This window comes from Paroedura picta, chromosome 3 (genome assembly GCF_049243985.1).
Source record: "Paroedura picta isolate Pp20150507F chromosome 3, Ppicta_v3.0, whole genome shotgun sequence".
Taxonomy (NCBI): Eukaryota; Metazoa; Chordata; class Lepidosauria; order Squamata; family Gekkonidae; genus Paroedura; species Paroedura picta.
The window spans coordinates 138621594-138644929 of record NC_135371.1 but is presented as its reverse complement, the minus strand read 5'-3'; the positions used below and the strand labels follow the sequence as shown (position 1 = coordinate 138644929).

General features: G+C 46.0%; 2 protein-coding genes across 4 annotated transcripts in view; one reads left to right on the top strand and one right to left on the bottom strand.

The window, feature by feature from the left end:
* Window positions 1-543, bottom strand: part of NDUFAF8 (NADH:ubiquinone oxidoreductase complex assembly factor 8) — a 38616-nt gene extending 38073 nt beyond the window's left edge. The window contains exon 1 of one of the 2 annotated variants that reach the window (XM_077328253.1): window positions 316-543. In XM_077328253.1, coding sequence (XP_077184368.1) covers window positions 316-396 — 81 coding nt within the window. In that variant the 5' untranslated portion in view covers window positions 397-543. The remainder of the gene's footprint in view (window positions 1-315) is intronic. The other variant, XM_077328254.1, reaches the window with a different exon arrangement.
* TEPSIN (TEPSIN adaptor related protein complex 4 accessory protein) lies at window positions 497-18594 on the top strand. Of its 2 annotated transcripts, none has more exons than XM_077328250.1 (13): window positions 497-807; window positions 2086-2158; window positions 2905-2996; window positions 3125-3218; window positions 5586-5653; window positions 5751-5829; window positions 8375-8440; window positions 9899-10102; window positions 12239-12410; window positions 13177-13290; window positions 14018-14096; window positions 14370-14504; window positions 15479-18594. In XM_077328250.1, the coding sequence occupies exons 1-13, from the start codon at window positions 763-765 to the stop codon at window positions 16004-16006; spliced, it is 1749 nt and encodes a 582-aa protein (XP_077184365.1). In that variant the 5' UTR covers window positions 497-762; the 3' UTR covers window positions 16007-18594. The 2 variants fall into 2 exon arrangements, with proteins under 2 accessions (XP_077184365.1, XP_077184367.1); XM_077328252.1 differs by lacking the exon at window positions 497-807 and adding an exon at window positions 816-997.
* Window positions 18595-23336: the final 4742 nt, after the last annotated feature.

Below are 23336 nucleotides of genomic sequence, written 5' to 3'. Positions count from 1 at the left end.
GGATTTTCCCTGGCCCTCTCCCAAAGTCACTGAGCTGCCAAAATACACGCGCGCCCTCCCGGGAAGTTCACTCAGCACTCCAGGACACTGACTGGCGTCAACAAGCGTTCAAGAAGCGGCCGCTGTCCTCCGCCCTCTATCCCTACTTTGCAGGTTTATAATATAATAATGCGGGCGACGGCAATCCCTGAAGACATGCTGTACAAATACCAAGAAACATTTTCCCAAGGATAGGATGGGAAGAGCGGTCAGGCAAGAGAAAAAATATGGTCGCCATGACGACGCAGGACAAACCGTCCTTCCCGGCCCCCGTACCTGCTCCTCACAACTCGCCAGTAACGCGGGGAAGCGTCTCAACCTCTCCCGAACGCGACTCCAGACCTTTTGGCTGGGCATGGCTATTCAAACGCGCGTGAAGTCTACAACCTGGACGCGGCCATAGTCGGGCAACCGGACCGTCGCATTGGTCCAGCAAGGCTCCTTGATAGACCATCAAACCACCTGGCTTTCCGATAAAACCAGCCCATTGTTGCCCTGATTGGAGCCTATGTACATAGAATCCTCGGATTGGCTAAAAAGCAGGAAACCGCTTACCCTTCTTTCCGCCCTCCGTGTAGGGCTTCAGTTTATGACAGCTATTTCCTGCTGTAAGAAAAAATGATTGGCTTTTCTCATACAAGCTGTCGTTCGATTGGACAATTGGTCCTCGGGAAGGCGGGATTATGAAGCTCTTTATTGGTGCACTTGCGCTCCGAGGTGATCATGGCGGCAGTACCTTTGAGGGATCGGCTGAGCTTCTTGAGTCGGGTACAGCGAGGATAACGCGATTATTTAGGATCTATTGGGGACGGGGAGGTCATAGTGGCGCGTTGCCATCCTCTACTGGAGGCTCTCTGCTCTGCCCGGCTTGGTGGCAGTCATAGAACGCGTCGCTTCTTTTGACAGCTCATTGCTCCTGAAATGCTTCCAACGAAATCTTAAGCATACATACTAAGGAGTAAGAACCATAAAATTCCTTGAGGCTTATTTCTCAATAAACGTGCTTAGAATTGCACTGTGGGTGTCATTTTACTTCCCCTTTTTTGTGGAGATAAATAAGCATACCAGAGAGATTGTCAAGGGAAATCATGCATGTGGGGAAGTGAAGACTCGTAACTAGCACCATGTCTTATAACGTGGAGACAAAGCCCAGAAATCTTTAGAATCCGTTCCACAGTATCATGGCAACAATGCAAATGAGATCTTGCCTTTATCACTAGATAAGGGTAATTTTCTGACCATGGCATTGAAAAATTCATTGGTTAGATGTGACTTCATGGGGGTGGAGATGTTGCTCCCAGCATGTAGTGTCCAATGACATGTTGCCTCTTAAGGTGAAACTCCATTAACTGCCATAATTAATAACTGTAGATGGGTCTTTTTAATAAGCGCTGCTTTTCATTGCTATGGCAAATAGTGGCAAAGGCTGTTTGGGCTGACCCTGAGCTGCACCATAGAACTGCAACCCTTAAGCTCAACAAGGAGAGTAAAATTCTGCACTGTAATGTAGAGCTTCATAGTTGTTGCTTGCAGGAAAAGGTTTACTTGCTTCCCTCTCAGATATTGTAGCCTGCCCTGAGCTACCTGGAAGAGCAAGAAATAGTAAAGATTTATTATTATAATAATGACCAGAGGTGATTCTGATTTACATCAGCATCTAGACAGTTAACAGCGAATTTATTGATTTATTTGATTTCTATACCACCCTTCCATATGGCTCAGGTGTATGTGTCGATCAGGGCTACTTGAGAACCATCTGCAAGGTGTTCATTTTTACTTGAGAATGTAAGGCAAAATTGGATTTGTTCACAATCAGATCCTAAGGAACAGATCATGTTTCTTTACCTTTCTTTTGGGTATCAGAGATGCAGCCTCTAACCTGTGAATGAAGCCAACTGGAATTTTGTTGGGAAGAGAACAATGCTTCCTCAGCTGCTCTCTCAGATGTCTGTGTTTCAGGGGCAGAGTGCTAGAACAGAAAGAGCAATTGCTATCTTCTAAAAATGTCCCATGTACATGCTTTGCATTTGTTTCTTTTCCTCCCAGCTACCCACTCTGATCAAAAGCACCTCAGATGATGAAATCCCATGTCCAGGATACTTGTTTGAAGAAATCGCCAGTATCCTTTGGAAGTTCCTTTGGGAACTGAAGAGAGTATTTCTGGCTGTGATGTCAGGTTTCTTAGCAAGAGCAGTGGATAGTAATTAAGAATAGAGGCCTGACAAATGGATCTAACACAAGCATAATTGTTGGGTTTTGCTTTCAAATCACAGCTGGCATATGGCAACCCTTTAAGGTTTTAGAGCAAGGAATCTTCAGAGGTAATTTGCCACTGCTTTTCCTCTTTGGACCCTGAACATCCTTGGTGGTCTCTCTCCCAAATACTGACCAGGACCAAGATCTGAGAGGAAAACTATATTCCAAGATCGGGCTAGCCTGGGCTATCTAGATCAGGGCCAAACATAAATAGCCTTGTTTCTTTGTCTGTTTTTTGTTTGTCAGGTGACTTCAGTGAAAAAAAACTGAAACATAAAGGAAAATAGTGTTTATAAAACTATTTAGGAGCCTGGAATAGGCCTTCCATATAGCTGAAAATAATGCAAGGATCTGAATTTTTCCAGATGTATGCTACTGAAAAAACAACCTTGAAAAGCGATTTGTATGGACAGTTCTTTTATGACAATGCTTGCTACACTGCTGCAGACTAGATTGCATTAAAGGAAATCTCTTCTTCTGCTAATGTGAGCAAGAGATGGGGAAACTGAAAGGTGAATAACAGCAGTAGAACTAGGGACTAACATGATTGTTTGGGTGCCTAGCTATCAATCCATTATCTGCTAGCTGTTGAACATGACGCATTTTCAGAGATCTCTCATGATTCAGCAGGAAGCAGCCACTGTCTTCTGGAGTATCTCCTCAACCGCCTTCAGAATAATTCATGCCATGTCAAGTTGAAGGTAAATGATTGTTTAGTGGCTGTGAATATGGACTGGTCCATGATGAGTCTTGAGACCAGATGAGCCCTTGTTAGTGGACTTTCAGCCCTACAATGGTAGTCACCACTATGTTCCTCTGGCATTCTCAGGTACTTAAGATCTTGCTGCACATGTGTACCCATGGCTCTTCACACTTTCTTCTGCAACTCAAGCGGAATTCTTCTTTCATCCAAGAAGTCACAGGTATGTCAGAAATGGTGGGGTGTCCACACTGAAGAACAAGAACAATCTGGTTGTATTCTTATCATGCTTTCTGGTAATAACCTTTATTAAAAATAATTTAAAACAAATTGTTACAAGACTGAGGCATATTAAAGAACAAGTAAATGTCTTAACATTAAAGATTGCAGTTATGTCTCTCATGAGCTACCTACCATTACATATTTTACATTAACAAAGTAACATATCGTCTGACAATTGCAAAGTTTGTTCTGTATGCGTTTGGACCATATTACCCACACCCAGCCATATAACCCATATTCTGACCCCCTACAGGGACAGTAAGCTGTACCAGAACATTAATATTCCTTGGCCTTGTCCAAAAGGGGTTTTCTTGATGGTATTTTCTATGTTTTCCACATTTTAGCTATCATCTGTCTAATAGATAATTATATCACTCTAAAAGATTTTTCTAGATGGTGATTGCAACATTTATAATAAAAATAATTCAGATAAAATTTCAATTATATGCTAACATTACAACCAGCATTCACTGATAACTGACTTAATACTTTTCTACCACATGTGGAAGAAGTTGGCATGAGGTCCACCACAGTACCAGCATCAAGTACTAGGACCCTTGTATATTTTAGCTAACCTTGCAGGAGTGAGATTTTATTTATTTATTTTATTTTATTTATTTATATTTATATACCGCCCTCCCCAGAGGCTCAGGGCGGTTTACATTGAACTTATGAACCATACATGAAACAATCTTCATTAATAATCATACAATAATATTAATAACAGTGGTTGTAACAATATAACAGTGTAATATAACAGTATAACAATATAACAGTACAACAATGCAACAGTGCAATGGCACAACAGGTCCAGAGCGCTCTGGTGGAGTTCGGGGAGGGGGGGATCAGGGGCTCTTCATTCGCTGTTGATTACGTACACCATCCAGGGCGGGCAGGCGCGCTTCCTCAAATGGGCCCTTCCTACCTAGCCACAGGACCTCCGTCTTTGAAGGACTGAGCTTCAGCCGACTCTGCTTCAGCCACCCCATCACCGCTTCCAGGCAGCTGGCTAATGATTCTGGGGGAGAGTCAGGGCAGCCATCCATCAGGAGGAAGATAAGGGCAGGCCAGCGTAGAGCGAGTTACAGAAGTCCAGCCTAGAGGTGACTGTCGTGTGGATCACTGCAGCAAAGTAGGGCGGTAGTAGTTTGGCTTGGCGAAGGTGGTAAAATGCCAGCCATGCTACCGTTGTTATCTGAGCCTCCATTGAGATGGAGGCATCAAGTATCACTCCCAGGTTCCTGGCAGAGTGGGCCAGTTTTAGCTGCACTCCACCCTGATTGGGTAGGCACACTTCCTCACTTGGATCTTTCCTGCCCAGCCACAGGACTTCTGTCTTTGAAGGTTGAGCTTCAGATGACTCTGCTTGAGCCACCCCATCACCGCTTCCAGGCAGCTGGCTAATGATTCTGGGGGAGAGTCAGAGCGGAGAGTCCATCAGGAGGAAGAGCTGGGTGTCATTGGCATATTGATGACAATCCAGCCCAAACTTCCGTACCAGTTGTGCGAGAGGGTGCATAAAGATGTTGAATAGGATAGGAGACAGGACATCTCCTTGTGGAACTCCGCAAGTAAGTTGCAGGCGGTCTGATGTTTTCTCTCCTATTGCAACCCTCTGTCCACGATCCTGGAGGAAGGAAATCAGCCACTGGAAGGTTGTCCCTCGTATTCTGGCATCTATGAGGTCGCAAGCTAGAAGCTCATGATCGACTGTGTCGAACGCTGCTGAGAGGTCTAGTAATATCAGCAGTGCCGACCTGCCTCGGTCCAACTGGCGACGGAGGTCGTCCGTCAGGTTGTACCATTTTACTGGTATGTCAACTGTACAGCGTTTTCCCTTAGACAGAGCAGCAGACCTAAGAAACTTTCATACATGTTCGTATACCTTATAGCCTAATGCCTGATTCAATTTTTTCATGTACTCTTTTCTAGAACTGCATGTAAATACAAATGTACAGAATAAAGAAGATTTAGCATTGGAAACAATGATTGTCTCAAAAGGAGTCAGTTTTCTCTTAAGCTCTTATTTTCACATTCTTGTTAAAAGCAAATTCCTGAATTGCATATATTGAAAAACATACTGTGGTTACATTTATTGTTCCTGCTAATATTAGAACTGTTGACATTGTAAAGTGATATTTGGGCTGTTTTGTGCAGCTGCAAATGTATATGGTTGGCTTCTGCTATTGGAGTCCTTACTACTTTTGAGACGCCTCCCTTCTTCTTCCTACTACTTCCTACTTCCTACTACTACAACAAGGCATCATCTCTTAACTTGCTGTACATTCAACCCCTCTCTGCTTTACAGCGTACTCAGGGCCTCCTGATCCTCTCCATGGCAACAGTTTGTATCAGAAGGTGCGGATGACTGCAGAGGTGAGTGACAAGTCCCAGTCCTCTGGGATTTGGACAGACTCCCCAAACTCAACCCAGAGGAGTTTACCATTTTGCCATTTTTTTCTTTCCCCTGTAGGACTTGGCAAGTGCTCTATTTTCAGATGCCTTGTTGTCTCAGCTTGCTGCTCAGCCACCAAAAGAGCTGCCTTCAACTGGTAAACTACTAACTGCTGAGGAGAACAGGGGTTCATTCTCGAAGCAGGCCCCATTTGAGAAGTGGAAATCTCAGATGCACTTGAGCGTTTTTCAAGTAACAGTAACTTCCATGCTAACATGATCAAGATAACACTAACTTCTCTCTTTACATGGCCTACTCAGTTGTTACCATTTTTCTCTATGTTTCCCTTGTGCTGAACAGAAAAAGTACACCCCGATTCCCTTATGTTGCTTAGAGTAGCATGGAGGATACTGCTTACCTTGAAAAGGGCATTCTGTCCAACAATTCCTGCTCAGTGTTTGTCCCTTGTGGCCCTTTCTTGCATACCCAGAGAATTGCTGATCACCACTGTGGGATTGTGGGTGGATTTCCTGCAGGCCAGGCTGGATTCGGGAGATTTTTGGTGGAGGGATCACTTGGGCATGAAATTGGGGTCACTGTAGGTGAACAGGTGCTTGTAAGTTCTTGCACTGAGCAGAAGGCTGGACTAGATGACCCTTGAGATCTCTTCCATGATTCTAGGAAGACAAAGAGGTTGTGTGTAATGCCAGGCTATCTCAGATCCCCCTTCTGCTGGAGCCCTCTTTTAAATCTATTTATTTACTGTGTAATCCTAAAGAGTTCACTGAAGTCACTGGGTATAGAAGGGTTTCACTCTGTTAATCACAACCCAGTAACCTTATCAGTAGGAGCCCCAATTCTTTCTTGAACAATCTTCCATAGGGGCCTCTACTCAGCTCTGTTTCACAGAGAGCACAAGGCTATCGTCTTTAGAAAGCTCTTTGATTAAATTGTACCTATGGAGCATGTTAGGCCTTTCTGCTACCGTCTGGATGAGGCTGTAATATCGGTCTGGATGTTTTTATCTGTTAGCCTGGGGCTGACTATGTAAGCTTCTTTATTCACTATGAATGTTGAGAAAAGTTGGAATAAAGATTTTCTCATGCATAAACATAAATAGTAATATAAATAGTATTGTTCATGTTTTCATACAGAAACAACTAAATAGTAGTATAAATTGCAGCACATGTTTCGTTCAAGCATTTGAGGGAGCTGGGAAAGTGGTGACATCTATTTGCATGCAACTCTTGAAGAAGTCTAGGCAACTGCCTATCAGATGAGTGCAAAAGCTGGAATGGACAGTTCCTGTGTAGATATCCCCCCACTTCCCTCTTGAAGTTTAGCATGGGAGGTTTTCTTGCCCTGAGTTCTGGGTATGGAAGGGGAGGGAGATACATAAACCTCTCTCTTTTTAACAGAGCCACTTGGCTACCCAGCTAGCATGTGTAGTCTTTACGTTAGAAACCAGCATGTCGCTTTGTGTTGGCGAGAGAATGCAGAACTGCTGCATTGTCAGAATTTCCCCACCAGGTGGAAGATCAGAGATAAACAGTTGTCAGAAGAACCAGGCCAGACTTGAGCAGAGCTGTTTTCCACATGGCAGCCAGCAGCAATGGGGCTTCCACATGACAGATTCCCCCATAGTTTCCCTGCCCAGTTCCCCCATCTGCAACCATTCTGTATCCCACACCACCAGGGTTTTTTCCAGGTTGTTGTGGTTTTAATGGGTATCTAAATATTGTTATTTCAACAGGCAGTTATAACAACACGTGTATCGTGTTCTCTGAATTCCCAGATTTCATTTTTTTAAAGTCACTAAGCCCTTTCATTGCAATGATATGCCTTTCCCCATGTGTCTTTGCAACAAAAGAAGCTAGAGGCCTTTAAAAAAAGGAAAGACAGCTGGGAATTCAGAGAACCTGTTCCATATAATGATATTGAATTGCTCTAGTAAAAAGAAGTAGTGGTGGGAGGAAACGGCTGCTGTCAGGGAAACAGAGGCCACAGTTTCCCCACCCAAGTGGCAGCCATTGAGGCTTCTCTGCAATCTTTCCAAAACTTTGGGGCAAAATACATTTGGCAGCTCAGGGGAAAGCTGGAGAATATTGGGAAGTGCACAAACACAGCACAAGATTATAGTGAAGCATGAAAGAAAACTACTTCCTGACAGCACTGAATGTAGGGCTGAAATAACCCACGTGGAAACGGTCAGAGCCATGCATCAGATTGGACTGAAAAGGGATCAGAAATTGGAAGCTTGGAATGGGGGAGGTGAGCTTGATTTCTTCCACTGCCTGTGTTTCCTGTCATGGGACAATAAGTTCTTCACTTGGAGATGAACAGCTCTCAGAAGGAAGTGCGCATGTTATAGAAGGGGTTAGTTGCCCCTCCTCCTGCTGTGCTTTAAGTTTCCCAATAGCAGACCCCCCCCCCAATGCTTTAGTAGATTGGGCACAAACCAGGGTTGGATTGTGATGAATCTCATCTAATTTCAGCCTCAGCGCTTTCTAAACACTGCAGAGGGGATCAAAAATCTTTCTGCCTCAAGACGTACATTTCTCTCAAGTTGTTCCGCTAAAGATCTTGCAAAGAAGCGTATTCCTTATCAACCCAGAGCAGAAAGTGTGTTCATAGATGCAGGCAAACTGTCCTGAACAGCACCATACTGGTCAATAACAATCTCCCTCTGTCTGTCTTTCTAGGAATGGGCTCCAGGCCCAGCCACCACAGCTGCCTCCAAGGCTTTGGTTTTGAAAGAACCAGCTCCAGTAAGTACTGGGTACCTGGGTCTGAGTGATATCACTTAGGTTTCAGCTGGATAGCCCTGGGTAAGGACATGGTTCTCCCTACATGCCAGCTTTCTGGCACCCAACCTGTTTCAAACCTGCCTTGCTATTCATCAGGTACTTAGTTTCTGCTCTAATGCTTTTAAGAGTTTCACATCACAACCAAGTAATGTTGCCACCTCTAGCTTGGGAAATTCATGGAGATTGGGGGACAATGTCCAGGGAAGGCAGAGTTTATGGAAGGGAGGGAGCTTAGCAGGGATGTGGTGCCCCAGAGTCCACCTCCCAGAGCTACCTCTCCAGGGGAACAGAGGTTGGTAGTCTGAAGATTAGTTGTAATTCCAGGAGGACTCCAGGATTCCCCTGGAAGATGGCAACCACAAAACCAAGCCACCAGGCAAACGCAAACAAGAATGTTATCCAGGCTGAACAGGGGAAGACAGAGTGAAAGAGATTAACCTAATGTATAGGCACAAAGGATACAGTAAATGTCTGCTTTATTCACAATTAATTATTACAAACAAGTGGCATAATAAAATACAACCAAAATATCTGCTCAGTGCACTAGTAACACAAAAACGTTTTAGCTTTTCCAAACGAGTTCTTGTAAACTCAGCCAAAGACCATGAAGATAACAGAGCCCTTCCGTAGGATAGCCTTGAAACCCCCGATGGTAGTTGGGCCTGACCTTTCGCGGGTGTTTCTTCTGGGGAGACTGGGAAACAGCTACGTAACAGTGCAATACATCATGAAGTGGTACATTAATTCACATTGAAACAGCTTACAATGTTTTACGAAAATACTGATAACTTTTTCATAATATTTACCGCTTGTCTCAGAATTTTTTTTAGGGCAGACTGCTCAGACCTGGCATCAAGGGAAGACCCCGCACCAGAGGGAAGGCTGTGAGGGTTTGCATTGGGTGGCTGTCCTACCAATATGAGCAGCCACTGTGCCCAACCTTGAGTCTGCAGTGTTGGGGACCAGCCTGCCCACAGCCAGCACTTGCATGATTGAGCCATCATCCACCCACGGAGGTGGATGTCCCAGGGTGCGGGCCCACCACCCATGGGGGCTTGACAGGGCCCAGTGTGCCCTAAGCAAGTATGGCACTCAGGGAGTAAGTCCCCGTTGCCATACCATCAGTACACCGTTGGGCCCCATGGTGGTCCTGCTTTTGAAACTAGGGACTTCAGCAGCCAAATGTATCCTGGTATCTGAGACAGCCTTGCCTAATGCCTTCTGATCCTCCACAGTGAGAAAATCCATGCAGTGACTTTGTTCTGAGTTCCCCAGCCTGCGGACCTGCTCCTTTCTGTGCTGATTAACTGTGGCATTATCACATCCCAGGGAACTTGGGACTACTTTCCTGTGTCCCTATACAGATAGAGTGCCATACTCAGAACTGGGGTAAACAGCCTACCTCTGTTTCTCTTGCAGCATCCACAAGCAAAGTGCTGCTGGCTACCATCCAGAAGGCGGCTGAGGTGGTTGCTAGTGCCATGCTGCCTGGTCATGAGCTGGCCAGCCCCCAGGGTCGGGAGCTGAAGGAAGATGCATACGAGCCAGTGATAGCGCCCTCTCCCAGCAAAGACTGTGTGGTACCAGTAAAGCTGCCTCCTGCCGTAGCCCAGCACGTGCGAGGTAGGGAATATTCTCTGATCAGAACTTACAGCAAGATGAGGAGAAACATCATACAAGAGTATAAGAAGGATGGTCTAATAATTAAACCAAACAGAGAGAAACAGACTATCCACTGGCAATACAAGAAATATATTCATAAAAGAAAAAAAAAGTGTCCTTTTTTGTACTTTTTCTTATCTCTTTATTCTGTAGGACTTCTGTCAAAACGGAATCCAGGTAATATCCATTTTCAGTGAGATTCTTTCATCAGTGACAAGTCCTCTGAGACTTCAGCATTTTTATCAATTTTATAAGTATTGAGAATTTAAACCTTGTAATAATATAGTACTGGCCACAGGCTCACATAGGTATGGGGATACCGATCTGGATAGGTCTGTTTCTCTCTGTTTAGATGAGGAGAAGCAGCCAGCTCATGGCTCACTGCTGGCTGCTATATGGGAGAAGTAAGCATTGCTGCTTCTGGGGTTAAAGCTTCTCTAGTTCAACTGTGGTTGGTGGGTGTCTTAAAGACACGTCTGTCAGCAGGGGGATACATGTGAGGATGAGGAATGTCTGGTTGTGAATTTTAGGCTTTTTGATTTATTTATAGGAACTTCTTCAAGCAGTCCCAATCAGAGGTGATTAAGGCACCTTACAGTCAATTTAAAACAATAATGCCATATTAAAATTACATTTAAAGTAATTGACAGTTTGAGCAAGCATTTAGTTGGTGCCAGAAACTTAACATATTTGGTGTCTGTTGAATATCTGTGTAGCAGAAGATACTCCATAATACGGGGGCCACTACAGAGAAGGCCCTGTGTCATATCCCCCTTATTTCAGATTATGATGGCAAAAAGATGGCTGTTTCTGATTAGTGTAATTATTTATTTATATGTATTTATTTATTATAATTATATATTTTTAATTTATTATATTTATATACCGCCCTCCCCGAGGGCTCAACCAATTAGTGTTGGTCGTGGGGGGGGGGAGCTTGGGAGCCAACTGGAAGTGGTGGTTTGGGTCGACCTCAACCAAATGCCTGGCGGAGGAGCTCCCTTTTGCAGGCTCTGTGGAACTGCTTAGGTTCTGTCAGGGCCCTGATCTCTGAGAGCTTGTTCCACCAGGTGGGGGCCAGAATGGAGAAAGCTCTAGCCCTGGTTGGAGCCAGGGACCACCAGGAGGTTGGATGTAGTAGAGCGCAAGACTCTATGAGGAGTGTAGGTGGAGAGGCGGTCCCTCAGGTATACTGGGCCCAGACCGTGTATGGCCTTAAAGGTGATAACCAACACCTTAAGCCTGATCCAGAATTCAGTCGGGAGCCAGCACAGCGGCTGGAGGATAGGCTGGATGTGGGACCTCCGAGGTTTTGCTGTGAGGACCCTGGCAGCCGCGTTCTGGACCAGTTGCAGTTCCCGGATCAAGGATAATGGCAGGCCAGCGTAGAGCGAGTTACAGATGTCCAGCCTAGAGGTGACCGTCGTGTGGATCACTGCGGCAAGGTGTTCCAAGTAGGGCGGTAGTAGTTTGGCTTGGCGAAGGTGGTAAAATGCCAGGGGTGCTACCGTTGTGATCTGAGCCTCCATTAAGAGGGAGTCATCAAGTATCACTCCCAGGTTCCTGGCAGAGTGGGCCACTCTTAGCTGCACTCCATCCAGATTGGGTAGGCGCGCTTCCTCACTTGGACTTTTCCTGCCCAGCCACAGGACCTCCGTCTTTGAAGGGTTGAGCTTCAGACGACTCTGCTTGAGCCACCCCATCACTGCTTCCAGGCAGCTGTCTAATGATTCTGGGGGAGAGTCAGAGCGGAGCGGAGAGTCCATCAGGAGGAAGAGCTGGGTGTCATCGGCATATTGGTGACAACCCAGCTCAAACTTCTGCACCAGCTGGGCAAGAGGGCGCATAAAGATGTTAAATAGGGTTGGAGAGAGGATTGGCCCTTGGGGGATTCCGCAAGCCAGTTGGCAGTCCCTTCAAGCAAGTTCATATGGGAATAGGCAGTCCCTCAAATATCCTGCTTCCAACCCATGTAGGGCTTTAAGGGATGTGGCAACGGTGGTAGTCAGATGCTTTCCTGGAACCTGATATTTCTTGCCCTGTTGTGTGATGGGTTTTTGGCTTTTCCACGTTTACATTCCTGGAATTCTCCCACAGTGAACCATCAACCAGGGCAAGCAGGAGGAGGATGGGAGGAGTTCGACAGCGGACAGAGCTCCCAGAATTCCTTGCAGGAAAATAATGAGCAGAACAGGATGTCCGATTCCTGCAGCAAGTCAAGCAGTGACAATCACTCATATGCCTTGGATCCTGGGAATGCTGCTGAAAGGTGACTGGGGCAGGGAGAGCAAGAAGATGGGGCTGGGCAGACCTTCTCCCTCCCCAGGGCCAGTTGTAAGACAAAACTGTCTATGGCTGCCTTTGCATTTCAGAGCCAAATGGTTTTTGTGTGGAGAATATTCATTTGGACTCTGCCTTGCAGCTTGAGCCTATCCAAGTTTACTTGAAGGAAGTCCCCCTGAATTCAATGGGACTTATTCCCAAATAAGAAATGCATGGGACTGCAGCCTTAAGTGGAGAGTACTGTAGATGTTCTTGTTCTTCACACACAAGACACACACACACACACACACGCAGTGTGTGTAGGTGTGTAGTGTCTGCATCACTTTTTCTATCATACTGCTTTTGCTAATCACATGGAAAGTCAAGGAATGTTGCTTGGCTCTGAAACCTGCTTGCAGTAGGTACTGTTCAGTGACCACCTCACTCTCCATCTTTTGGCTGATCGGTAGCATTACTACTCATAGCTTTTCTAATCAGTCTGAGCAGGTGGGTGGTGGGGAAGATGCTGAGTCCCATCTCCAGCACCAAATGCCATGCTTGTACAGTGCACACTTGAAATATGCACAGCTCTGTAATATATGATTGGGTATATGTCTTCACTGCACTGTGTGGAAAGATCCTATCCCAGTGTACCCATGAGGTATGCATGTGCTGGATGCTTCCATATGAGAAAATATAAAGGGGTGGCCGGGAAGAAGGGAGCAGAGTCTTATAAGTTTGCTTATAAGTTTGTTTGTCCCCATTTCTTGCAGAATGGAAACAGAAAACCTTGGTGATTGCCTGCAGGAAGTAAGCCTTGTCAGCAGCCTTACTCAGGGCTCCAAAGTCTTCCTGACTCGTGAGGAGACCCAGTACTTCCTCAAGGAGTAAGAGCACTAGATCCTTGTCCCAGGGTACCCCACCTTTCTGTCTGCTCTGCATTACTTGAGGGCCTGTACAGATTCCCCAGTCTGGCTTAATCTATATATTCATTTTTTATCCCACCCTTCTTCCAAAGAGCTTGTTGCAGAATGTAGGGATAGGCTCGAACCTGAAAAATGCAGTTCGGTTTGTGGCATGCCGAGTTCATGAGCCACCATCATGATTTTTTAGGCACCAAATAAAATAGTTCCACTCATGAGGTTCATGACATGGTGGAATGGCCCTCTGGTGTGCTAGAGTCACCAAACCAACTGACTCCTCTATCTGCTCTCCAAGACTGATGAGTATTTGGATTTATGGAGTGTGAGTTGCAGCCCCCCAAAGAAGATGCCTCAGGAAACTGCTTTCTGGGGAATTGACAGATACAAGTTCAGGAGTGTATATCCTATGAAAACTAGAGCCATCAAACTAGCCATGAATTTACTCCTGATGCTCCTCAACATGCCCTCCAAGTTATGTACAGATTGGATTTCGGAGATTCAAGTTATGAACCTTCAAAGAAGAGGTCCCCAGGTGCTGGCTGATGGAGTTGCTCTCTACTTATACAGAGTCCTGTTTGTCTGTTGATTGTATTATGAGCTGAGAGGCATACACTGTCCCCATTGCTTCTATGGGCATTGGGAAAGCAGGAAAAAATCAGTCTCATCTTTAGGGTCCTGTCCTTCTTTACAGGTGTGGCCGACTGAACTGTGAGGTGGTCTTGGCTATGCTCAACCAAACCCTGAAGGACCCCAGTGAGTGCATCCGCATGGTGAGGGAATCCTTGAGTCTCCCATGAAACATGCCACTGATAGGCTCATTATACAAAAAGCAGGCTTGGGTCTCTCTCCTTTAGGGCTGGTGACTAACACTGGCATTCCTTTCTCACCATACCAGGCTGGGCATGGATTGAAGGCAGTTGAGGGTTGGTGGCTTCCAGTTAACTATGGGGGCCTGAAATTTCTACCCTTCTCCTCCAACTGCCCTAAACGGGGCCCAGCGCATAAAACTTTTGCCTTCCTAATCTTGCATTTTTCTCCCACAGAGGGCAATGTGTGCCATCTATTCCCTCATGTGTTCTGACCTGTTCTCCCATGATCAGATATTTGCTATTACCCAGCAGCACTTACAGGATCTCAGTCAAGAGTGCCCCGGTCCTGTAGCCAACAAAGCAACAAAGGTAATTCCTGATTCTGTCGTTTCTACTCTTCAGTTTCTGCATCTTTAAGAGGCAACCCCTCAGACCCCTGTCCTTGGTTGTGATATGGGATTTGCTGTCACCTCTTCACTATCATACTAAGCCTGTGGTAGAAAGTGCCATCCAGTTGCCGCTGACATATGGTGAACCAGTAGAGTTTTCAGGGCAAGGTGGTTTGCCACTGCCTGGTTCTGGGTAACAACCCTGGACTTCCTTGGTTGTCTCCCATCCAAGTCCTAACCATGGTTGACCCTGCTTAGCATCTGAGATCTGATGACATAGGGAAGGCCTTGGCCATCCAGGTCAGAGGACCAGCTACGTATTTCCCTATTGAAGTGGGAGCATTGCCTGATCCTACACATCATATTTTGCTTTGTTTTGGCTTACTCTTATCTCTGCATCTGATACAGGTTTTCTTCTATAGGCTCACATAACTAGACTGGTTGGATTGCATGTGGGTCAAGTGCACAGCTCAGGCATACAAAATTTAACGGAGACTGCACCTAAGATTATGCAGCATTATGTGTTCACTTTAACAGAGATGATCCCAGTGGCTTGTGCAACACCTACAGACCACCTGAGGACCAGGACATTGCACAAACAATGACAGCAGTTATTGAAAAAAGCATGATGATGATGCAGCATTGCTGAAACCCATCTGAACAGCATACCTGATCAGAACCTCAGTGGGAGACATTTAGTGTCACTCTTGGCTTTCCATGGAAGAGCAGGGTGCATGAATGAAAAAAATCTTTAAATGCAAACTAGGCAGGCAATGAAAGGAATGAAAATGAGTGCAGTGAGGGGGGTGAAGATGGTGTTTTCATGGCATCTGGTGGTCTCCTCATTGGGTAGGATCTATACTGCAGTGGGAGGAGGAGTCTTTGTTTCTTTGATGCCACTACAGTTCTCACATCTGGCATTCTTCACCTCTTCTCTCTGTCCCCTTGCAACAGATCCTGCGTCACTTTGAAGCACTGTGCAGGAGCCATCCCACTTTCAAGAGCTCTCCCCCAGCCGTCTTTGTCCCTTCCAGGACCCCAGACAAGCATTCTGATGATCTGCTGGCTGATACAATGGTTTTTGCTGGAGAAACTGTCCTTAAGCCTACAAGCCTGGCACCACTACCCCCTGAAGCACCTAATTCCCTTACAAGTATTACGCACCTTTCCGAAGGACTGATGCCAAAATCAGGGTCCTGGAACCAGCTAGATGACTTGCCACCTACCCTGCACCAAAAGCTGACAGAATGCAGACTTCCAAGCCCTAAACCCCAAGAGGACAGGCCCCCAAGGGGAGATCCAGATGGTACAGTTTCATTGTTTGCTGGCATGGAGCTGGTAGCACCCTCAAACATGATGCTGGCTGATGTTGCCGAGCCAGAATGTATTTCTCCAGCTTCCCAGACAGCATCTTGCACTAGGAACACTAGAGACAGTGAGGATGGCCAAGAGCCATCTGCATTCCCCTTTCTCAATGTGTAGTGCTTCTTGTTTCTGATTCAGCTATGGGGCAGCTGGCATACCTTGTTTTTTGCTTCCTACAGGTGATGCATAAGCCTGTAGCCAGGCAGCGCTTGCAACCTGCTGTCCTTTTGTTTATGTTGCTGCTCATTCCTGGAAAAGGGGGAGTGATATTTCCATTACACCTCTATTTTTGTTGGGTCACCTGCAAGTGTAAAAGAGGAGAACTGAATCCACGTTTTCTTTTCATGTAAATCTTAGAAATGTCTGTGTTTTTGTGTTAAACTAAAATTCTGTGACAACCTCATATTACATCAAGGAGACAACAAGGCTCCTGCAGAAGTGATAGAAATATCCTCTTTTCCATTTTGCTTTCAAATGGTAGCTGATTTTTTAAAAAAACAGGCTGCATTATTCACACTCTGTTTTGACCCCTCCCACTTACTTATCCCTTTCAAATAGTCCTATACTTTCCTCTCTTGTTGTGCTCTGAGATTTTCATGGTACAAAATGGGAAGGTCTAAAAAAACATTCAACATCCTGATGTGCATTCATGTTGTTGGAGGCAGTCTGTGAAGGAAAGCTAAACAGAGGGAACTTGTCCTAGTGGGCAGCTTCTGACATCCTTGGGTTTATTATACGATGTGGAAAAAAGTTTATCCAATAATTTAAAAGCATAAACACAACATTGTAGTGCTCCAAAAGTATGTAGCAATCCTTCCCATATTTTAGGAGTTGTTACTCTGCAATAAAACCATGAAGATGCTCATTAGGACATGAATGTTATCTGGAGGCCTCTTGGCACTTGTGCAGTAAGGTTTTTGGTTGGGGTCCACTGAGGAAGCAGTCACAAGCTAAAGGCTGGATTTATGGGTTTTTCATTCGGATTTGGAATTTCCAGTGGCATTCCTATAGTTACACACTTTTGGAGTACTGGAATGTTGGGTTTGTGCTGTTAAAGTATTTGCATAAACCGTTTTCACATCATATAAACCCTTACTTAGTTTTGTTGTTACACAGTGGGTTTTCTTCTTTTGTACCACTGCAATACACCATATACCCCATTTTGTACTTTTGGCTCTTATCTTGAGTTTATGTCAGGTTAGCTGTTCGAAATCCCACTGTACCATGTAAACAGGTGGCTTTTTGAGTTGTCAGATACCAAAGCTTGCAATAGAGCTAATGCTAGTAAAAGCCTTCCCTCCATTCTTGGACGCAGACCAAATGGGCAGGTTGTACAAAAGCTGTTGTCAAGATCCATACGAAGGTGAGCATTTGACATACAAACCATCAGAAAACTGAGCATATACACAAACCTACTTCATACTGCATCATAGCGTTGGTGCATATTGTCTTTTCTGATGGGCAGCAGCACTCCAGGGTCTCGGGATTCATATCAGCTACTACCAGGTCCTTTTCACAGACATCCCAGGGATTCTGCATGCAAAGCAGAGGCTTTACCATTCAATCATGTCCCCTCCACACTTGTAAGCTATAGACTTGCTGGAGCTTACTAGCACACATTATTAGTTTGTTCAAGTTGGCAGAGAAGTGCATTAATATAAAAAAGGAATGGGTAAACCCTGTTATTAAACAATCAAAAATGCTATAATTTTCACTTTACAGCAGTGGGTTGATTTTAGCTTTGAGTGTTGCACTCAGTGCTTGTCATAGGTCCGGTTCTACATGCTCAAGGCCATAACTGTAGCCTGAAAGTACCATATAAATACCTTACCATGTATAATATATGACATGCATTGTGCCCAACATCTGATTTCTGGGTGGTATGATTGTGTGGATTGTATGTAAAGGTATATATGTGTATGCCCAGCATATATTGGCTAGAGACCATGTGTCCGTAGTAGACATACTTTGTTTGTAGAAGATCCCAGTTCAATTCCAGGTAACTCCAGTTAAGTAGTTGGTCTGTTTGACACCCTGAAGTTGTTGCTATCCAGAAGGGGCAACACTAGGCTAGATGGATCAGTGGTTTGACTCAATGTAGAGTTGCACCAAATATCCATATCCTAGATTTAAAGCCCATTTTATAACGAAATAAAATGGGCGCTAGATAGTTTCCCCCCCCCCAGAGTCCGAAGGGCTCCATTGTAGCCAGGGATGGCATGGGGCGGGTCAGCGAGGCGGGGCGCGGCGTCCGTGGGGCCGGAGAAGCCTTGGATCCCCCCGGACCGCGGAAGGCTTCTGTGGGGCCGGCCTGGGATGGAGAGAAGTGGTCATACCTGTGTGGTTGTTGCGCGGCTCCTGAGTGGCTGGGAGCTGCGAGGACGGTAGGTTGCGGCCAGCCGTGAAGCAGGCGACCACGTGCAGCGCGCTGCGGTGGCGGGCCAGCTGCAGCGCTGGTGTCAGCATGGCAGGCGTGTTGCTCACGCGGCACAGCCACAGCGGCGACGGAGCTGGTGGCAGCAGCGCAGCCGCGGCACTGGCGGCAGTGGGCCAGCTGTGGCGCCGCCGGCGGTGGTGCGGCCGCGGCCGTGGTGGCGGAGTGGCTCGGAGGGTCTTTGTTTGGCGTAATGGCGGCAGGCCATCGGGCATGTGGCCGTGGCTGCGGCGTTCGCGGCGTAGGGCGGGGACAGGTGGGGAGTCGGCGACTGGGAAGTTGTGTTGGGGTGGTGGGGGTGGGAAGGGGGTGGGCGGGGCGGTTGCGGGAGGGGGGTGGGGTCGCGGGGAGTCCCATAGGCTTCGGAGGGCAGTTGCTGGGCAGAGGGAAAGTATTTTTCCCGAAGCCCAGTGGTGTGGGGCAAGGTTCCTCCTCGGCGGCCATCCGGCAAGGATGGCCGCTCGGGAGGACTGTAGAGTTGGCAGCGCGGCGTCTGGGAGATTGGCCAAGTAGCCAATAGGGAGGCGCGCTTTGGCACCTCCCAATTGGCCACTTGGCCCCGGATTGTCACTCTGAGGAGTGAATCAGGAGCCCTTTCGCGTTTTTATCAGAGTTTTTATCCCGGACAGGGCTCGCCCTAACTCCTCCCCACCAGCCCTTACTGTTTTAATCCTGCGGAGCGGATTAAAGGTTATACATGCTATAGGAGGTGGCATGTATGCAGTACTATATGTATTCAAGGTGTAGTATTTTGGAGCCTGGATGTAGAAAAACTGGTTTACTAGGCAAAAACGCTTAAACTGGAACTCTTTAGCATGAATGTGAGGTGGTTTAGTGGATTACTAAAGCATTATGAACAGGTTGGAAAATGCTGGTATGGAACAAAATATCAGACCTAGAGGACATCCAACAGAATCTAGTATGTTCCAAACAGACTGTTGGTTTTACAAATCCAGTTCAGAGGTCATAAGCATTCCGTTATAAGTAGGTAAGATTCATTCTATTCATTTATTTATTATTGTATTTATATATGCTCATGTCATTCACTCTCAGGCAGTTTAAAGTGGGAGGGACAGTAGGGCAGGGAGATCCTTGACATGGCTGCTTATAATGTCAGTGTCACCCTATGGGTGTCTACAGTATTAAGGCCTGCTTGCTCTGTATTAGTCATGCTTGCTATGTAACAAATTAGTTTCCTGCCAGAAAGTGGCTCTCTGATAACATATTCACCCAGCTTGGTGTAGTGGTTAAGAGCAGTGGCTGCTAATCTGGAGAACTGGGTTTGATTCTGCACTCTTCCACATACAGCCAGCTGGAGGACCTTGGACCAGTTACAGTTCTCAGAGCTCTCTCAACTTCACCTATGTCAAAGAGTTTCTGTTGTGGGGAGAGGAAGGGTAGGTGATTGTAAGCCACTTTGAGATTCTTCTGAGTAATAAAAAGCGGGGTAAAAACACAGCTCTTTCTCTTTTTAAAAAATATTGCTTGGTTGCTGGATTTTTCTTTTTCTTTCTTTCTCTTATTCTTTTTTTTCTTTATTTTTTTTAAGAAATATATTTTTAAAAGGACGTTGTGAACATCTTCAAAAAATCTCCCATCTAATAATTGGTTTATTGCAAAGCAATTCACACATTTCTTTAGCAGACAACAGCTGTATAAATTTTATATCTTCATGAAAAGCATGTTCTCCAAATTTGTCTTGATTTTAGCATTAAAGATTGCTTACTTTTAAGTTGTGATTTATTTATTTATTTATTTATTAATTATATTTATATCCTGCCGCTCCCGGAAGAGCTCGTGGTGGCTTACAATAAAACCTCCTTACATTAAAAAACACATACAATTTATAATCGACTATTAAAAACTAAAACAAACATCCAATCATTTGGCGGCAAAAATCCACACTAATACTATTAAGACCTCAGGGTGGACGAAGGGGCTGATCTCTCCATTTAATCCACTCATTAATGGTCCCAAAAAGAGGGAAGGGAGGGGAGGTCCAGATCTTCCTTCACGCGCTGGCCTCAGCCATACACCTGGTGGAAGAGCTCCATCTTGCAGGCCCTGTGGAACACTGAAAGCTCCCACAGAGCCTGCAGCTCTCCCGGGAGCTCATTCCGCCAGGTAGGGGCCAGTACCGAAAAGGCCCTGGCCCAGGTTGAGGCTAGCTGTGCTTCCCTGGGGTCAGGAATGACCAACAGATTTGTCCCCGCAGAGCACAAGGCCCTGCTGGGGTCATAGGACAAAAGGCAGTCCCTCAGGTATGTGGATCCCAGACCACAAAGGGCCTTGAAGATGAGAACCAGCACCTTAAACCAGATCCAGGCAGCAACCGGTAGCCAATGCAGCTGCCTCAGCACAAACTGGATATGGGTCCTCCAAGGTGTCCCAATGAGGACCTTTGCAGCTGCATTTTGCACCAGCTGTAACTTCCAGATCAAGCCTAGGGGCAGGCCCGCATAGAGCGAGTTACAGAAATCTATTCTGGAGGTGACTGTCACATGGATCAGTGGCCAGATGTTCCGAGGACAGGTAGGGTGGTAGTAGCCTAGCCTGGTGAAGATGGAAGAATGCCTGGCTGGCTACCTTCTTGACCTGGGCCTCCAATGTCAGTGAGGCATCCAAGGTCACACCCAGGTTCCTGGCCTGGGACACGGTAACCAGTTACATCCCTGCCAAGGTATGTAGACATGCTTCCAGTCCTGCCCCCCTACCCCCCCAACCACAGGAGGGGTTGAGTTTCAGGTGATTCTGCTCAAGCCATCCAGCCACGGCTTCCAAACATCTGGTGAATGGTTTCGGGGGGGGGGGGGAGTCCGGGCAGCCGTCCAACAGGAGATATAGTTGGGTGTCATCCGCATACAGATGACAACCCAACCCATAACTCCATACCAGCTGGGCCAGAGGGCACATAAAGATGTTGAAACTGGTGGGGGAACTGACTCCTGTGGGACCCCACATGGGAGCCGAACAGGACTCGATAACTCTTCCCCCACCATCACCCTCTGGGTTCGGTTTAGGAGAAAGGAGCGTATCCAGCACAAGGCTGTGCCCCGTATCCCCGTCCCGGCGAGGCGGCTAGCTAGCAGTTCGTGGTCAACCACGTCAAACATGGTTGACAGATCTAATAGAACTAGCACAGCTGAGCCGCCCCGATCCACTGGCGATGGAGATCGTCCATCAGGGTGACCAACACTGTCTCCACCCTGTGGCCAGGAAAGAAGCCAGACTGGTATGGATTGAGTGCTGAAGTTTCCTCCAGCAATGCCAGGAGCTGGTCTGCTGCGGCCCTTTCAACTACCTTTCCCAGAAACGCCAGATGCAAGACTGGGTGGTAACTGGCCAGGTCATGTGGGTCCAGGGATGGTTTTTTCAGGAGAAGACAAACCACAGCCCCCTTAAGCATCTCTGGAAACTCCCCCGATTGAAGGGAGCCGTTCACAATATCCCGGAGCTGTTCTTCTATCCAAGGAGGAGCCAAGATGGACAGGGATCAAGGGGACAAGTGGTAGCCCTCACCTTCCCTAGCAACCTGTCCACTTCGGGTAATTCAAACTTCAAACATCACCTCCAAAGGCGGCCAACAGTCCTCCAGTTCATTTACTGTATCAAGCATAGCTGGAAGTTCGAGGCGGAGCATCAAGACTTTATCTGCAAAGTAGCTCAATAATGCCTCACAGCCAAGATCCAATTTCCTAATATTTTGGCACCCTTCCTTGAGGGCGGTAAGAGACTGATCTACCCTAAACAATTGGGCCGGGAAAGAACTCGTGGATGCACTTTCCGCAAGCTTTCATGATGCTAATTATGCATAGGCACATATACACATTTTGACATTATTTCATTAAAATGTAATCGATAGATTCATTTCCAAATAGAAATGGCAGAAGTAGAAAAATCAAGAAGCACTGTACAACATATAGTTGGGATATCTGAAGGGTGGATTTATGCCAGCACCAACAAACCTGCAGCTGCCAATTTGCCTAATATGTGAACAGGTTTTTTCTAATGAGGTTCCCCAGACTGCTATAACATTTGAAAATACACATCCTGACAAGGCAGACAAGAGCTTAACATTTTCCCCAATTACAACCGTTCCCATGTCAACCCCCCAGTTGGGTAAAATTAGGGATTTTTATTATTTTTGCGTTGCATTACATCTTGAACTGTGGTTAATAGGGCTTAGTTTTAAGGGGTATTGTATTTGGGGATTTTAAGTTATATTGTATATTGTGTTGTGACCACCTCGAGCCTCTGGGGAGGGGAGGGATATAAATCAAATAAATAATAATAATAATAATTTTGTGACAAATTATCAAAGCAGCCAACACTGTCAAGCGTGTTTTGCAATGCCTCGTGACAAAACACTGATGGTTTGTGTGCATCATGCAGCACTTTATTGTGGATGGTTAGGCCTGGAAACGACATATACTATTGGAGGAGAACCCATCCTACTAGCAGTTAGTGAAGTTCTGAGTACTGTTTTGCATGTCACCATATGATAAGATGATTTGTCTCAGCAACAATTCCAGTGCTAAGTCACATAAATGAAATAGCTGAAAATGTGGAAGGTGCATTGTGCGGCATATGGAGCATTTGCATTACACCTGGAGGAATCAACTTTGCCAGGCAATGAATCTTTGCTGCTGGGTTTATATATGTGGTTTATAAACAATGGCTCAAGAGTTGTTACTTGCAAGGCAACTAAGGACAAATACTAAAAGGAAGTCTATTTCATGTTGTTGAGCAGTTCTTCAAAGACACGGGATTTTCCTTACTAATATATTTGTGCAATTGATGGAGCACCATACATGACTTATCGCTATTGTAGGTGTTTACATGAAAAGCAGTGCAAAAGGTCTTTACCATGCAATGTGTCATTTATCGCCAACATCTGGTTGCAAAAAAACTCTTTGATGGCCTGGACAAGTCATAATTCACTGTCATTATTGCAGTGAATAAAATTAAAGCTGATGCTCTCGATAATCGAGTATTCTGTGTTGAGAATGCTGA

What these genes read in the sequence shown, in the direction of transcription:
- TEPSIN (XM_077328250.1), top strand. Translation starts at nt 763, where the DNA reads ATGGCGGCAGTACCTTTGAGGGATCGGCTGAGCTTCTTGAGTCGG. An exon ending in CTTGTTTGAAGAAATCGCCA is followed by an intron (nt 2,159 to 2,904) that starts GTATCCTTTGGA and finishes ACGCATTTTCAG; the next exon opens with AGATCTCTCATGATTCAGCA. An exon ending in TTTTGAAAGAACCAGCTCCA is followed by an intron (nt 8,441 to 9,898) that starts GTAAGTACTGGG and finishes TTTCTCTTGCAG; the next exon opens with CATCCACAAGCAAAGTGCTG.